The 15396-nt window shown below is 47.2% G+C and overlaps 2 protein-coding genes across 2 annotated transcripts in view; one reads left to right on the top strand and one right to left on the bottom strand.

The window, feature by feature from the left end:
- Positions 1-8232, top strand: part of LOC132954372 (phospholipase B-like 1) — a 13789-nt gene extending 5557 nt beyond the window's left edge. The window contains exons 7-10 of the mRNA XM_061026915.1: positions 1527-1652; positions 2027-4940; positions 5180-5356; positions 7302-8232. Of these exons, the coding sequence (XP_060882898.1) occupies positions 1527-1652; positions 2027-2206 (306 nt within the window). The 3' untranslated portion in view covers positions 2207-4940; positions 5180-5356; positions 7302-8232. The remainder of the gene's footprint in view (positions 1-1526; positions 1653-2026; positions 4941-5179; positions 5357-7301) is intronic.
- Positions 8233-8650: 418 nt separating this feature from the next.
- gucy2ca (guanylate cyclase 2Ca) overlaps positions 8651-15396 on the bottom strand; it is a 30533-nt gene continuing 23787 nt past the window's right edge. The window contains exons 18-27 of the mRNA XM_061065656.1: positions 15339-15396; positions 15033-15121; positions 14852-14943; positions 14617-14775; positions 13666-13858; positions 10987-11161; positions 10778-10876; positions 10546-10640; positions 10355-10431; positions 8651-9549 (exon numbers count right to left, since the gene is read on the bottom strand). The exon at positions 15339-15396 is cut by the window's right edge and continues 80 nt beyond it. Coding sequence (XP_060921639.1) covers positions 9345-9549; positions 10355-10431; positions 10546-10640; positions 10778-10876; positions 10987-11161; positions 13666-13858; positions 14617-14775; positions 14852-14943; positions 15033-15121; positions 15339-15396 — 1242 coding nt within the window. The 3' untranslated portion in view covers positions 8651-9344. The remainder of the gene's footprint in view (positions 9550-10354; positions 10432-10545; positions 10641-10777; positions 10877-10986; positions 11162-13665; positions 13859-14616; positions 14776-14851; positions 14944-15032; positions 15122-15338) is intronic.

Genomic DNA, 15396 nt, shown 5'->3' with positions numbered 1-15396 from the left:
AGAGAGAGAGGTGGGAGAGAGAGAGGGGGGGGAGAGAGAGAGAGAGGTGGGAGAGAGAGAGGGGGGGGAGAGAGAGAGAGAGGTGGGAGAGAGAGAGAGAGAGAGAGAGGGGGGAGAGAGACAGAGAGAGAGAGAGGGGGGAGAGAGACACAGAGAGAGAGGGGAGAGAGAGGGGGGGAGAGAGAGACAGAGAGAGAGAGGTGGGAGAGAGAGAGAGGGGGGAGAGAGACACAGAGAGAGAGGGGAGAGAGACAGAGAGAGGGGGGAGAGAGACACAGAGAGAGAGGGGAGAGAGAGGGGGGGAGAGAGAGACAGAGAGAGAGGGGGGAGAGAGACAGAGAGAGAGAGAGGGGGGAGAGAGACACAGAGAGAGAGGGGAGAGAGAGGGGGGGAGAGAGAGACAGAGAGAGAGAGGTGGGAGAGAGAGAGAGGGGGGAGAGAGACACAGAGAGAGAGGGGAGAGAGAGGGGGGGAGAGAGAGACAGAGAGAGAGAGGTGGGAGAGAGAGAGAGGGGGGAGAGAGAGGTGGGAGAGAGACAGAGAGGGGGGGAGAGAGAGACACAGAGAGAGAGGTGGGAGAGAGAGAGAGGGGGGAGAGAGAGGTGGGAGAGAGACACAGAGAGAGAGGGGGGGAGAGAGAGACAGAGAGAGAGAGGGGGGGAGAGAGAGGGGGAGAGAGGGGGGAGAGAGGGGGGAGAGAGAGAGAGGTGGGAGAGAGAGAGAGGTGGGAGAGAGAGAGGTGGGAGAGAGACAGAGAGGGGGGGGAGAGAGACAGAGAGGGGGGGGAGAGAGACAGAGAGAGAGAGGTGGGAGAGAGAGAGGGGGGGGAGAGAGAGGTGGGAGAGAGACAGAGAGGGGGGGGAGAGAGACACAGAGAGAGAGGGGGAGAGAGAGGGGGGGAGAGAGAGAGGGGGGGAGAGACAGAGAGAGAGAGAGAGAGGGGGGAGAGAGAGAGAGGGGGGAGAGAGAGAGGGGGGGGAGAGAGACAGGGGGAGAGAGAGAGACAGAGAGAGAGAGAGGTGGGAGAGAGACAGAGAGAGGGGGGGAGAGACAGAGAGAGGGGGAGAGAGAGAGGTGGGAGAGAGAGACAGAGAGAGAGGGGGGGAGAGAGAGAGAGAGACAGAGAGAGAGGTGGGAGAGAGGGGGGAGAGGGGGGGAGAGAGAGACAGAGAGAGAGAGGGGGGAGAGAGAGAGGGGGGAGAGAGAGACAGACAGAGAGAGAGAGAGAGGGGGGAGAGAGAGAGAATTCTCTGAATCGCACAAACTTTGGCAATATTTTGAAATGAGAGAGGAGCTTCAGAGGAGCGAGGTCCTCCCTCATTTTTGCAACATGGTGACCTGTGTGAGCATGGCCTCTAGGGGGGGGGGGGACAGCTCTCTATGATGTTTAGAATTTAGACTGCAGTACCCATTTTAAACACTAGGGGGTCAGAGTTACATACTGCTCCTTTAAGTAAAATAAAAGACGTTTAGGAGAGGAGCTGCATGTTGACATCAGGCTGCATCTTTAATGAGACATTTGTTTGTTTGTTTGTTTGTTTTCAGACTACAAGAAGGATCCATACTCTAAGGGGGACCCCTGTAACACCATCTGCTGTCGGGGAGACCTGAGGACAGAGAAGGCTTCTCCGTCTGGTTGCTATGACACTAAGGTAGTGACCGTAACCATGGTGATGACAGTTAAAGATGTCTTCAGGGCTGACTCTGAAAACACACCTCACTGTAGTGCACTATTGTCTGAACTGTATCCCACAATGCATCGGGAAAAGTCATGATGATGGTCACGCTGCATCACGCGGCGTGGCTTGCCGCCTGTTACGACACTCAAACAGGAAAATAAAAAATAATAATAATGGAAAATAAACACACAGCAGCAAGAAGATGCTGAAACTTTGCTGTTGCTAAGCAACCAAAACATTCTCCCCTCAGTGGCTGTGATTGGCTGATTGGTGATGAAGGTGGGATTTAAGTGAAATAACATGACGTACTGTAGCTTTAAGAGCGTGTTTGTGCCGTCTTGTTGCAGGTGACAGATTTCAACATGGCGGAGATGTTCAGCGCCGAGGCGTTGAACGGGCCGACCACTCAGGGAGGACTTCCTCCGTTTACCTGGGTGGGGAACTTCAGCAGCATCAGTCACCAGGGTTTGCCCCCCTCCTTCAACTTCACCTTCGTCAAGATGTACCCCCTGCTGTTCAGACCATGAGGGGTGTGTGTGTGCGCGTGTGTGCGTGTGTGTGTGTGCGTGATTAAAATGAACAATTGCCCCCTATGATGATTTTTTCTGTCACGTCTTTTTAAAGTCCAAACTGAAGCTCGTTCTTCTTCTGAGACCATAAAGCTGCCAACACGTTTCTGATCAGTGTTTTAAAGTTTGTCTGTGAACGTGTTTGTTTGAAGATCGACTTTACGATAAGGTTGTTTGACCACGTGTCCACATGGTGTCTTTTCTTCAGTTTTAGTGAGTAGAGAGCGTTGGCAGCAGAACGCCGTCTGGAGATAAAGCTCATCGCCCAGCGGTTATTTTCAGAACGCTCTGCCTTGTTTGTGCGGTCGCTCCGAGCGCTGAATTTGAAAATCTTTCCACTTTTCAGAAAGGCGCTGCTGATGGTATGAACACGTACCGAAGCTCTTAAAAAGAATCTTTTTTTCTTTAGTCACATTTTTAACCTGCAGTTTATATTCATGATAAAGAACTGAGTGAAATGTGTTTTATACCTTCAGAGTTTAATGATTTTATCATAGATTTTATCTATCTTTTTTATATTTCAAATCTCTAATCCGTCGGTTTGATGATGTCATGGTCTGTGTGATGATGTCATGGTCTGTGTGATGATGTCATGGTCTGTGTGATGATGTCATGGTCTGTGTGATGATGTCATCCTCAGGTTTTATGTGCTCCCTCAAAGTCTCTCAGGTTTGTGTTTTGATGATGCTGCTCGTCTCCGTCTCACTTCCTGTTGTGATTAAAGTTTTTCAGGACTGTCCGGTCTCCGTCTGTATTCTTGCTCTGATGTTTCCTCTGGTGCAAACTTTCATTCAGGTCATCACAGCACAGTCTGAGAATCTGTGAGTTTCTCATTCCTCTTTCCAGTGAAGTCAGCGGTTAGCGTTGAACGGCTTCCAGGCAGGAGTTCCTTTTCTGAGTGGCGTTAATGTCTGCAACTTAAATGTTCATCTGAGTCTCAGTTCAACAAAATAATTTAAACCACAGCTTCACTCTCACTCTGTTTCATGTCTTGTGATTTTCTCACTTTAGAGAGAAGTCCATCCTCTCCGTCTTCTGCTGCTAAATGTGTTCTCTGAAAGTTCATGTTGTTTAGAAATGTATTTATATTTTTTATCAGGCAGTCTTAAACCGAACAGGGAACTCTAAGATGGTCAGTGACCCGGGGCGCTGGGTAGCATAGCGGTTCTGTTGCACGCCTCATGTCCAGAAGTGGATGTTTAAGTGTTTCCATGGTAACGTGTTCATCCATACTGAGCTGATTGTTTCCAGTTGAGGAGGATTGTTTTCTTGGCGACAGTGAGCGCGATGAGTAGTTTGTGTTTTTTTGGTCGTTGGGAGGTGTGATTGAAAATGTGTTACTGAGAATGCGTAGTGATGGGGGAGTGGAACCTGGCAGTTTATTTGTGACTTAGTAGTCATCCAGGGTGTTAGGGGGGCGGGGCTTAATGAACAGTTATTGGAGTGAGAAAGTCCCATTTGATGTTCTGAAGTGTGAGTTCTGTGGTTAATCTTATACTGAATCAGTTGGAGGTTCTGTTTGTCACTGAGAAGGTGTTGTTGCAGATTATATTCCAGGTTTCATGGTCTGTTGTTGTGGATAAATCTTTTTAGGGCTGCCGGATTCATCCTCTTTACAGAGATTGAAGTAGTGTCGGTTTAGTCCAGTTTATTGAGTAGTTTCAGATTTTGGAATATTTTTGATTCATTGTTTCTTGAAGTGAGGTTTGTGGAGTCTGTAGGTAAAGTATGATGTCGTCAGCATATAGAGTTATCTTGTGTGTTATGTTGGAGTGCTGCAGCGAGTGGTTTCATGTAGATTGTGAGTAGAGAGAGAGAGAGTCGACATCCTCGTCTTGTTCTCCTGTGCTGAAGCTTGATGACGTCACACTGTTGCTCTCGGTGAGTTGTTTAGTGTTTCGACTCATGATCCTGATTTGTTTCTGTATTCAAAGTTCTTGTGTTTGAGTTGTTGGATTAGAAATAATGCTTTTTAGGGGTAGGGTGCAAACTGTCGATGGGAGCTGGTGTGTCATTAGCGTCTGTTTTTTTACTGTCCTGATTCAGTAAAGCATGCTGACTCCTGATTGGTCAATACAGCTCGGCCGACAAATGTCCTTTAAACTGAAACCAGAACACGTCACCTGCTGAAAATCCGGACCCCGAGAGATCACACGCAGGTAGAGATTACTCATAATGTAATTCTCACTTTAAAGATCAGATTTTGTGAGTCAGACGGAGATCTCACTGTCAGGAGAAACCTGATCCATGGATCCAGAGCTTCATGTCAACATGCTGTACGGTCAAATGACCACAGCTGAATCTAAGGTTTAATAAAGTACAGATCTGTGAGGTCAGGACCTCTCTGTTCTTTAAGCCTCTCTCTCTCTGTTTCTGTCTCGTCCTTGGGGACTCGGGTAGTGATTCGGTCTTTCCTCTGAAATAGTGGAACTGAAACGTCTGTTCATCACTCTGCACTCATTTCACAAATCCTCCCTTTTGCATCTCATCCTCCGGGTCTCACTGCTCTCTGTCCTCAGAGGGTTTTTTTTCAGGGTTTGTGTCATTAACATCGGAGGAGCGTGGCTCAGCAGCCGCTTTTCAGACATGGCCAAGAAGGACTGTCCAGTGGGTGAAAAGTGGGACTTCCTTGTCAAACAATGCATCTCCAGCAGGACCATAAACAGACCTAAACCTACCAAGTGGCCCACAGGTGAGTCTCTGAACGTCTCTGTGTGGCTTTGACAAAGCTTTGTCTCTGCTTTTTGTGTGTTGACTTGAATATCTGCAGAGATGCATTCAAACCCTACGCAGGGCTCCACATTGACACCTTGATACCTCCTCTGAATCAGAGCTGACTCTTTAGATGTGTTTGACTGAATGTTGCTCTGACTGTTGAGCATGTGATCTGTGTTTTTGTGTTGAGGTATATAATCAGTATTTTCCTCTCAGAGCCCCGGCCTCCCGTGGTCCAGGTGAAATCCACGTCTCCTGCCCCTCAGCTGTCCTCCATGATGTTCCTGAGTCCGGCTCTGTGGATCTGTGTGGGTCTGGGTACGGTGGTGACCATCCTGATCGTGACTCTGTTCTTCATTTACAGAAAACACACCAGGACGAGCAGAATCCCGGGTAAGAGGATCATTTATAATCTTTATGAAATAAATCCTCACACAAAGAACAACGTATCCCAGAATCCTCAGCAGCTGACAGCTTCTTTTTAAGGCTGTTACTGAGATTAATTCTTAATGTGAAACTTCCACCTGTTGTTCTAGAAGCAGCTGCTGCTAGTTTGAGTTATAATAGTCGGTATCAGGTGTCAGATACGTTCGGGTTTCAGCAGGTGAGTCATTGAACAAAAACAAATCCTGACCTGAACTTCATCTCCCTCGCTCATGACACTTTGTTCAGAGTACCAGATGTTTTAATACGATGCACTCTCTGTTATTTAAATGGAGGAAAGAATCAAAACGTACAGAAGCTTTAAAAACAAACTTTAAAGGAGCAGTATGTAACTCTGCCCCCTAGTGTTTAAAATGAGTACTGTAGTCTAAATTCTAAACATCACAGAGAGCTGTCTCTCCCCCCCCTCCTCTTTAGAGTCCATGCTCACACAGGTCACCATGTGGTGGACTCTGAAGCTTCAGTGTTTATCCAGCTCTGCATGGGTCTGTAAACCTTTCTGTGTTCTAACCTCTCTCCATTTTTCAAAAGCATCTCCAATATTGATCCTAGTTTGAGCACGTTTCTGCTCGTGGAGCTTATTAGAAACATGCAGAGGCTTTTTAGGTCGGGTACAATCACTTCTATCTGAACCACTTCTCTTGCTGCTTCCATCGCTGCAACACCTGTTGACCTGATAACTGCTCTCATATCTGACAAACCGAGGGGCGTCCAAAACGGCCGTGTGGGGGGGTGTCTTAAAACCGTCTACCTTCTCTGGTCCAAACAAATCCAAACTACACGGACAACGTTTGTAAAAGAGGGAGGAGCCTTGGTATTAAACAGGAATCAACATCGTTTGATTTAAACTAGAATCATATCAAAGTTTCACATTCTGGTGTGGTGACGGCCCCTCGTTCAGAAATCGTTCTTCGTGATGTGAAAACATGTCGCAGCGTGCGTCTGCAGGCATGCAGGTGATGAAGTGTGACACTCATGAACACCACGGTAGAAACTGCACAGTTTCTGTTCTCTTCTTGGCAGGCGTCCCCAGGGTCGGCATGCAGCTCTCTAACAGTTATTCTGGTTCACACACACACATCTGCAGATTCAGAACACACACACACTCTTAAACGGTCTCTTACAGTGGTGAACAGCACGAGTGTATTTGGTGGACAAAGGGTTAAAACCAGAGGATTAAACAGTCAGTGATCTCTCAAACACTCTAATATCTTTAATGTTGATGAAAACACATCACGCTGCTCGGCTTAAGTTTGGGTTCTTTACATAAAACAATGTCTGCGTGATCCTCCTGACCGAGGTTTCAATCGTCTTGCATGCAGCTCATGTGTGTCTTAAACCCGGTGAGAGAGCGCGTGCGTCCGTCTCCACGGCGTGATTCTGTGAATGGAGTGTTCACCTCCTCAGGACAACGAGAACGTCTGAAACTAGATTAGGGTATCAGCTCTTTTCACTTAGCTGAAGTGAGACGCCTCATTGTTTCACATGTGATCTATTGTGATTCAGTAAAAGCATCTTTGACTCCACGCCGTTACGGGTTTGTATCGTCTGTGTGAGGACGCTGCTGTTCAGTGTTTACATTAATGTGTGTCATGAGCAGGGCGCCACGTCGGGGAGAAGAGTGAGGACGACTCCAATGGGCCCTAAATATGAAACTGAAATGAGACAGATTTTGATCCTTTCCTAAACCACGTCCCACATGGAGTGGCAGACCGGGTCCTCAGGGGGCGCCGTGATGTTGACGGGCGCCCCTCCTTTATTTCTGTGAACTCCCTGATCCATCTTAAATATCTGAACTCTGTGATGTAGAAATGTCCACGCACGGGACCTGCAAAACAAACTCTTAACCTTCTGTTGCCGTGGTAACGTAGTTGGTTTCTCCCTCATCTTTCAGACGACTCTGAGAAGCAGCGTGAACCGGTGGTTCTCCCCTCGCAGCCGCCCTGCAGCGCTCACCTGCACCCGGGCGCCCAAACAGGATGGGAGTGGGAGGAGGACTTCACCACCTGTCGGTGCCCCCCAATGCATGCTGGGACGTGGGTGGAGAGAGGACTGGAGCACAGAGTCCCCCTCCCTGCCACGGAGCTGGGTGGGACGGTGTTAGTCACCACTAAAACTGTGTAGGTGTGTGTGTGTGTGTGTGTGTGTGTGTGTGTGTGTGTGTGTGTGTGTGTGTGTGTGTGTGTGTGTGTGTGTGTGTGTGTGTGTGTGTGTGTGTGTGTGTGTGTGTGTGTGTGTGTGTGTGTGTGTGTGTGTGTGTGTGTGTGTGTGTGTGTGTGTGTGTGTGTGTGTTCTTCACTGCATGCACTCTACACTTCGTGGTTAGTTTTTCTCATTTTGATTCACATTTTGGATCTCTTTATCTCCACCATGTTTTGATGGTTTTCACAGAAGTTCTGAAGCGGACTTTCATCCGTTTGTTTTCTTGAACTCTGTTTAGAGGACGAGCTCGTTTTCCTCTCAGATGTTAAACACAAACAGCTTTAGTATAAGGAAGTTGACTCGTGTGAGAGACTCCGCCTGGATCAGGAGCGGTAGAGTCATCGTGGTGACTCCACACACTGGAGGATTGTTTGGACACATAATCAGTTTTGACATACCTCATGAAGCCAGTCTTACTCGAGAAGGCGTGAAAATAAAACATGGGCGCATGTTCACTTCAGACTTCTGAACATTTTAGATCATATTTGAATTGTTTTCTGCAGCCGTCTTTTTAAGAGGTCGCTGCACTGTTTTTCAAAGGAGCAGAGATGTGGAGTCTCCTAGTGTGTTCAGTTTCCTGTTCTTTAATGTGAAGTGTTATTAAAAGTTTAAACTGCTCTGAACCTGATTCTTTATTTCAAACTTCTTTTATTGAAACATCAAATCATCACAGAAACCTCAAACATGGGGCGCTGGTGGCGCAGTGGTTAGTGCGTGCGCCCCATGTATGGAGGCTGTCGTCTCAAGCAGGCGGCCCGGGCTCACATCCCACCTGTGGCTCATTTCCCACATGTCGTTCCTCTCTCTCTCTCTCCCTGATTTCCGACTCTATCCACTGTCCTATCTCTCCACTAAAGGCATGAAAAGCCCAAAAATAAATCTAAAAAAAAAACAAAAAAAACTCAAATGTTCTCCTGTCAGGATGACGACTCACCGTCTCTGCAGCAGAACAGAAAGGAGCTATTTACACGATAAATAGGTTTCTTAATGACGAGCTTCCTGTGTGAAAGATTTAAATAAAAACAGAGACCTTTGCAAAGGTGAGAGAGTACACTCAGTGTGTGAGTTATTATTATCCACAGGGAAAAATACTTTTAACTAAAAGCTGCAGAGACAGAGAGAGACAACGTTTTAGTATTTGTGCACTTTAGATAGTTTGCTGAATACAGTTTGGATGTAAAAGAATTAAGAACTAATTAAAGATGTAAATCTACGGTGGCCCTGAAGGTCAACTGCAAAAACATTTGACTGAATGCAAAAAACATCACTTCACACATGATTTAATGACATGGAAAAATATTATCTGAAAGGCCAAAACATGGTTAAATCTAAATCATTTCCATCTATTTACTTCAGGAATGTAGATTTATTTGACTCTGGCGCCCCCAGGTGGTGGCTTTTTCAATGTGCTCATTTCTCATGTTTGTTATAAAAAAAGCTCAGTTCATCACGTAGAAAACAGCCGCAGTGAAAACGTTTCAGTCCAACAAGAAAAAAGAGAAGGAGCTTATTTATACCACATATTTTATATTTCATGTCTGTGGGTGGTTCAGTCTGATGTTCACGTCCTGATGCAGCGAGAGACGGGTGGCGCTGCAGCAGCCCTTTGTCCCCCTGCTGCTCTGATGTCACAGGACGCAGAATAAAGTGACCCGTCCACACAAACCAGTAGCTCTGATTGGACAGAACAGAGCCACGCCTACATCGTCCACTCCTTTTCAGAGCGCCACGGTGATCACAGGTAGGTGCTGGGGTTATCTGTGACAGCCAGGTGGAAGTAGTCGGGGGGGCTGTCGCCGCCCTGCAGGCCGCTGTTGGTCTCCCCCTGACTGACTCTCGTGGACAGGGTCTTTTTGAAGCGCTCACTCCCTTCTCCTCGCTGCTCCAGACTGGAAACGATCATCTCGGCCAGATTCTGCTGCAGCTGCTGGAAGTTCTCCCTGAGACGAGACGCGGGGAACATTTCAGATTATAGACATGAATGCTGCAGGAGGTCATGTGGAGCTTTAAGAAAACATGAGTTGAGTGGGTCTCATACAGAAGGATGGGTTATAAGCACATGAATATGACTTTCTGCATTGTTGATTGGAATAGACTCATACTAGAAGTTTGTTTATACAGTAAGGTTGTCAAAATGTTCGATACTTGCTCTCGTTTCTCGTTTTGTTCTCTCTATGTGGGCATCAAAGGAACGTCCTACAAATGGTTCAGATCATATCTGTCTGATAGAAGTTTCACTGTAAGCCTCAGCGACTCCTCCACACCTCTCCAATCCCATGTGGAGTACCCCAGGGTTCAATCCTTGGCCGATGCTCTTTTCCCTCTACCTACTCCCCCTGGGATTGATTTGTGAAAAACATGGCCGACCTCTCATTCCACTTTTACGCAGATGACTCCCAAAGTCAGGCATCCCTTTCTCGCCTTCAGTTGGTCCAAACACTGATGCCCGTCTTTTAACGAGCCCCCACACTGCCGGTTCTTAACTCTTGTCCTAATTTTTACACCTTGGTTTTTAACTCTGAATGAGACCGATGTATTCTCGTTCCTTTTGCCATTAATTCTTTTATCTGCTTTATATGATTTTTCACTCTCTTTCTCATCATCATTATTTGTTATTGATGAGCGACCGCTGTTTTGTGGACTGTAAAGCCCTTTAGTAAAAACTGCTGTTTTTAAAATGAGCTCTTTAAATAAAGCTGGATCGGAGAGGACATGAGCAGAGTGTTCAGACCGGGTTTCACTCACGCTGTCGGCGGTGTCGGCAGGTTGTAATTCCCTCCTGTCACTCCTGTTAACCAGTACGTTATCTCTTTGCCTTTGCCCTGTGGGAGCGACACACACACACACACACACACACACACACACACACACACAAATTAAAAATTGTAAGGTTTAGATTTGATGTAGTTAGGGTTAGGGTAGCAGAAAGAACTAACCTTCAGGTACGTCTCTCCTCTTTTTTCATACTCAAATTTTCCGTCTGTCCTCTGCAGGATGCTGATGGTCGACCCGCTGACGTGAATCCTCAGAGCTGGGAAAGGAGAAGGAGACGTGTGTGAGGTAGTCTACATTTTCAAACACTTTCCCCTACCAGGTGTTGATGATGGTGTGTGTGTGTGTGTGTGTGTGTGTGTGTGTGTGTGTGTGTGTGTGTGTGTTGTCGCTTACGCAGGCCTGTGGACTCCATGCGTGATGCTGTGTTGACTGTGTCTCCAAACAGACAGTAACGAGGCATCTTGTTCCCCACAACTCCCGCTGCACACGGACCTACAGCACACAAATAAACACAAATAAACACATGTTAATGATTCTGTTTATTTATGAATGCAACGCCGTTTTTAATAAATCACATTGATAGCCGACTGAAGTTCATGTACCTGAATGCACGCCGATCCGGATCCACAGAGGGATACCTGGCAGGTGCTGCAGTTCAAAAGTCCCCACAAAAGCCAGGATGTCCAGAGCCATGTGGGCGATGTCCACGGCGTGACTGTCACCGTTACGTTTAGGTAAACCGGACGCAACCATGTACGCATCACCGATCGTCTCCACCTGAGAGGAATTCATAAAGATGTTTTTTTAAATTATTATTAAGAGAATCCACAGCCAACTCTGACCTCTAGTGGTTAAAATGGGTACTGCAGTCTAAATTCTAAACATCATAGAGAGCTGTCTCCCCCCCACCCTCTAGAGTCCATGCTCACTCAGGTCACCATGTGGTGGACTCTGAAGCTTCAGTGTTTATCCAGCTCTGCATGGGTCTGTAAACCTTTCTGTGTTCTAACCTCTCTCCATTTTTCAAAACATATCTTACATTTAATATAAAGTGATTATGAATGAAACATTTAAATACATCAGTGAATGTTTCATGTTTGTAGATTCTAAAAAATAAATCTAATCCAGTTTAAATGTTGTTATTCATTAATGTTATTCTATAATTTGTATAACATTTGGTTTTACCCCACTTCCACCAACACGTGACCTTTCCCACAAGAGAAGGTAACATTCTGGACATGATTTACACAACAGTTAAAGGTCACACATCAGTTAAAGGTGCTTACAAAGCAGAGACGCGCAGAGCCTGTGGCGTGGTATCCAGACCATCACGGACTACAAACCCGTGCCACAGACCTGTGACAGCAACACCTCTCTACTGAACGACCTCAATAGCTTCTTTGCCAGGTTTGAAGCACACAACAGCACGCCCCCACAGAAGACCACCCCCCCTCCCCACGACCAGACCCTGTGCCTGACTGCAGCCAGCGTGAAGAGAACCTTCTCCAAGATCAACACCCGCAAGGCTGCAGGTCCAGACAACATTCCTGGCCGTGTGCTGAAGGACTGTGCAGAGGAGCTCAAAGATGTCTTCACGGACATTTTCAACGCTTCTCTGAGTCAGGCAGTTGTTCCGTCGTGCTTCAAAGCCACCACCATCATACCCGTTCCAAAGAAGCCCTCACCATCCACTTTCAATGACTAGCGACCCGTTGCACTGACCCCCATCGCCATGAAGTGCTTTGAAAGGTTAGTCATGGCCCACATCAAATCCACCCTCCCCGCCACCCTGGACCCCTACCAGTTTGCATACCGAGGTAACAGATCCACCGAGGATGCTATCTGTTCTGCTCTTCACCCAGCCCTCACCCACCTGGACACCAAAAACTCATACGTCAGAATGCTGTTCATAGACTTCAGTTCAGCATTCAACACCATCATCCCTCAGCAGCTGATCGGCAAACTGGACCAGCTGGGGCTCAGCACTTCCCTGTGCAACTGGCTGCTGGACTTCCTCAGCGAGAGGCCTCAGACAGTGCGGGTCGGCGGCAGCATATCAAAAACCACCGTCATGAGCACTGGGGCCCCCCAAGGTTGTGTGCTCAGCCCCCTGCTCTTCACGCTGCTGACCCACGACTGCGCTCCATCCTTCAGCAGCAACCACATTGTGAAGTTCGCGGACGACACAACAGTGGTTGGTCTCATCTCCAACAACGATGAGACGCACTACAGGATGGAGGTCAGCCAACTGGCCACGTGGTGTAGAGACAACAACCTCTTCCTGAACGTCGACAAGACCAAGGAGGTTGTTGTCGACTTCCGGAGAGTCCCCACTCCTAAACCCCCACTGACCATCGACGGTGCTGCTGTGGAGAGAGTGAGCAGCACCAAGTTCCTGATGGTTCACATCAGTGAGGATCTCTCCTGGACAACCAACACCACATCACTGGCCAAGAAGTCCCAGCAGCGCCTCTACTTCCTCCGCAAGCTGAAGAGAGCACGAGCCCCCCCAACCATCATGTGCTCCTTCTACAGAGGCACCATCGAGAGCATCCTGACCAGCTGCATCACTGTGTGGTTTGGGAGCTGCACTGCTGCCAACCGCAAGACCCTGCAGCGCACAGTGAAGGCTGCTGAACGGATTATCTGTGTCCCACTCCCCTCTCTTCTGGACCTCTACGGTACCCGCCTCATCTGCAAAGCAACCAGCATTGTGCGTGACCCCACCCACCCCTCACACAGCCTCTTCAGCCTCCTGCCATCGGGGAGACGGTACCGCAGCCTGCGGGCCGGCTCCACCAGACTGGGAAACAGCTTCTTCCACCAAGCTGTCAGGAAGCTTAACTCTCTCCCCTCTCTTCCTTCCCCCCCCTCTGCCCCCACGAACACTGGATGTTGAAACCCCCTCCCGTTTGCCACCAAGAACTCTGGAATAATAACTAACTATCAATCAGTTTAATGCACACTGCACATATTGCACAAGTTTACTTTTTCTTAAAAATTGTATTTTATTTATTTTATTTACCATTTTGCACAATTTAGAATTTATTACTGTAAATATTATTTATCTTATTTTTACCTCATTTTATTTTATCTTTTTACCTCATTTTATTTTATCTTTTTACCTTACTTTGGTTGTATTGCACCGCGGGTCGGAGACAAACGCAATTTCGATTCCACTGTATGTCTGGCATATTTTGAAATTGACAATAAAGTTGACTTTGACTTTGAAAAAAGTTTGGTTTGGTTGTATTTGGTTATATAAGCTCAAGTCTATCTACCTTGTAGACGTCATGGTGGTCGAGGATGCTGTCAAAGTGCTTGTAGATGTGGTTGAGCATGTTCACCACCTCAATGGGCGTGCTGTAGTGACAGAGCGTGGTGAAACCCACGATGTCGCTGAAGTAAATGGTCACCTCCTCGAAGAGCTCCGGTTTCACTTTCCCCGTCTCCTTCAGTGAACGCACCACAGGCCTGAGGAGGCACACAGACGGGACATATGCACGTTCATGAATGACTGCTGAAAAGATCAAGTTACATTTAACAAAATACAAATATATTTTTTAATTACATGTTTGAAATTCCATAGTCTCACGGGTTTTTTGGGGGGGCTTTTATTTTGAATGTTTTGTCTTAAGCTGAGAGTACTTTACTTGCTGTGTGCTTTTATTTTGAAATACAGTAAGGACCTTCCTGTAGCTGGAAGGTTAGGACAGGAAGTTAAGCACAGAAACAGGAAGTGGTTAGGGATCCCAAAGTGAGGTCAAACAGCTCAAAGGAACGGTAACAAAGATCAATGTGTGATGTCATAAGGTCAATGTGTGATGTCATAAAGTCAATGTGTGATGTCATAAAGTCAATGTGTGATGTCATAATGTCAATGTGTGATGTCATCAGGTCAGTGTGATGTCATAAAGTCAATGTGTGATGTCATAAAGTCAATGTGTGATGTCATGAGGTCAATGTGTGATGTCATAAGGTCAATGTGTGATGTCATCAGGTGGATATTACTGTCTGAGAGTTTGTTAAAGTGAAATGAGACATTCAAAGATGCAGCAGTGTTCTTCTTTTACATCACTGAGACTACAGGGAGACACTGAGGACGAGTATCTACGGAGAGCCTGAAGGGACAAACAGGAGATTAATGTGATTAAGTCGTTGAACACTGACAGCTCTAAATAAATGGCGTCTGGTCGTCAGCGTCCCTCCACCTGTGAAGGATAAAGCGTTACCCGGGGAGGAGCATGAAGTTGAGGCGGTCGGCTCGGTCTCGCTCCGCTTTGTACAGAGACGTCCTCTCCTCCACCAGACGCTCCAGAGTCCTCGAGTACATCTGCAGCCGGCGGATCAGGTTGTCCATGTACGTCTCCGTGGCCTGGTTGTGCAGATTACTTTGTGGAGGAGAGACGCGTTAGATCAATAAATATCAGGAGGCGGAGTCAGACTTAATGGGACGGGTTGGCGTACCTGAAAATCTTTCCCAGCGTTAACTCTATTTTCTTAAAGTCGGGCCTCCGTTCGGGGTCTTCGTCCCAGCTGCTTCTGATCAGACTGTACAGCTGAGAGCACACAGAGAGAGGAGCAGAGCGAGGGTTAACTTTAATATCTCTGTCTGCAGGAGTCATGTGGTGATTGGTTCCTCTCTCACCTCGATCTCTCTCTCTGACGCTCTGTTAAAGTCCAGGTCCGGTCTGAAGACGTTCATCCCACTGGGGTACTGCACCCTGTAGATCTTCTCTGAGGGGTTGGGGGACAACAAGAGGAAGAAGAAGATGAGCAGGATTTACAGACTGTGGACGACACAGTCCGGTCTTATCAACACCATCTTTTTAAAACGGTTTGAAATGGAGTGTTGAGACGTTGAGCCTGCAGGTTTTAGTGACGAGGGTCTCCTTTGAGAGCTCTCACTCTGTGGCTTCAGAATGTGATGAGATTCTTTGTGATCCAGGTTTACCTGTCGGGTCCGAGCAGTACTGTGTGTAGAAAGGAGTCTGTCTCATCATGATCTCATG

The sequence above is a fragment of the Labrus mixtus genome, chromosome 20 (assembly GCF_963584025.1).
Source record: "Labrus mixtus chromosome 20, fLabMix1.1, whole genome shotgun sequence".
Classification (NCBI taxonomy): domain Eukaryota; kingdom Metazoa; phylum Chordata; class Actinopteri; order Labriformes; family Labridae; genus Labrus; species Labrus mixtus.
This window is presented reverse-complemented; position numbering and strand designations above follow the sequence as displayed.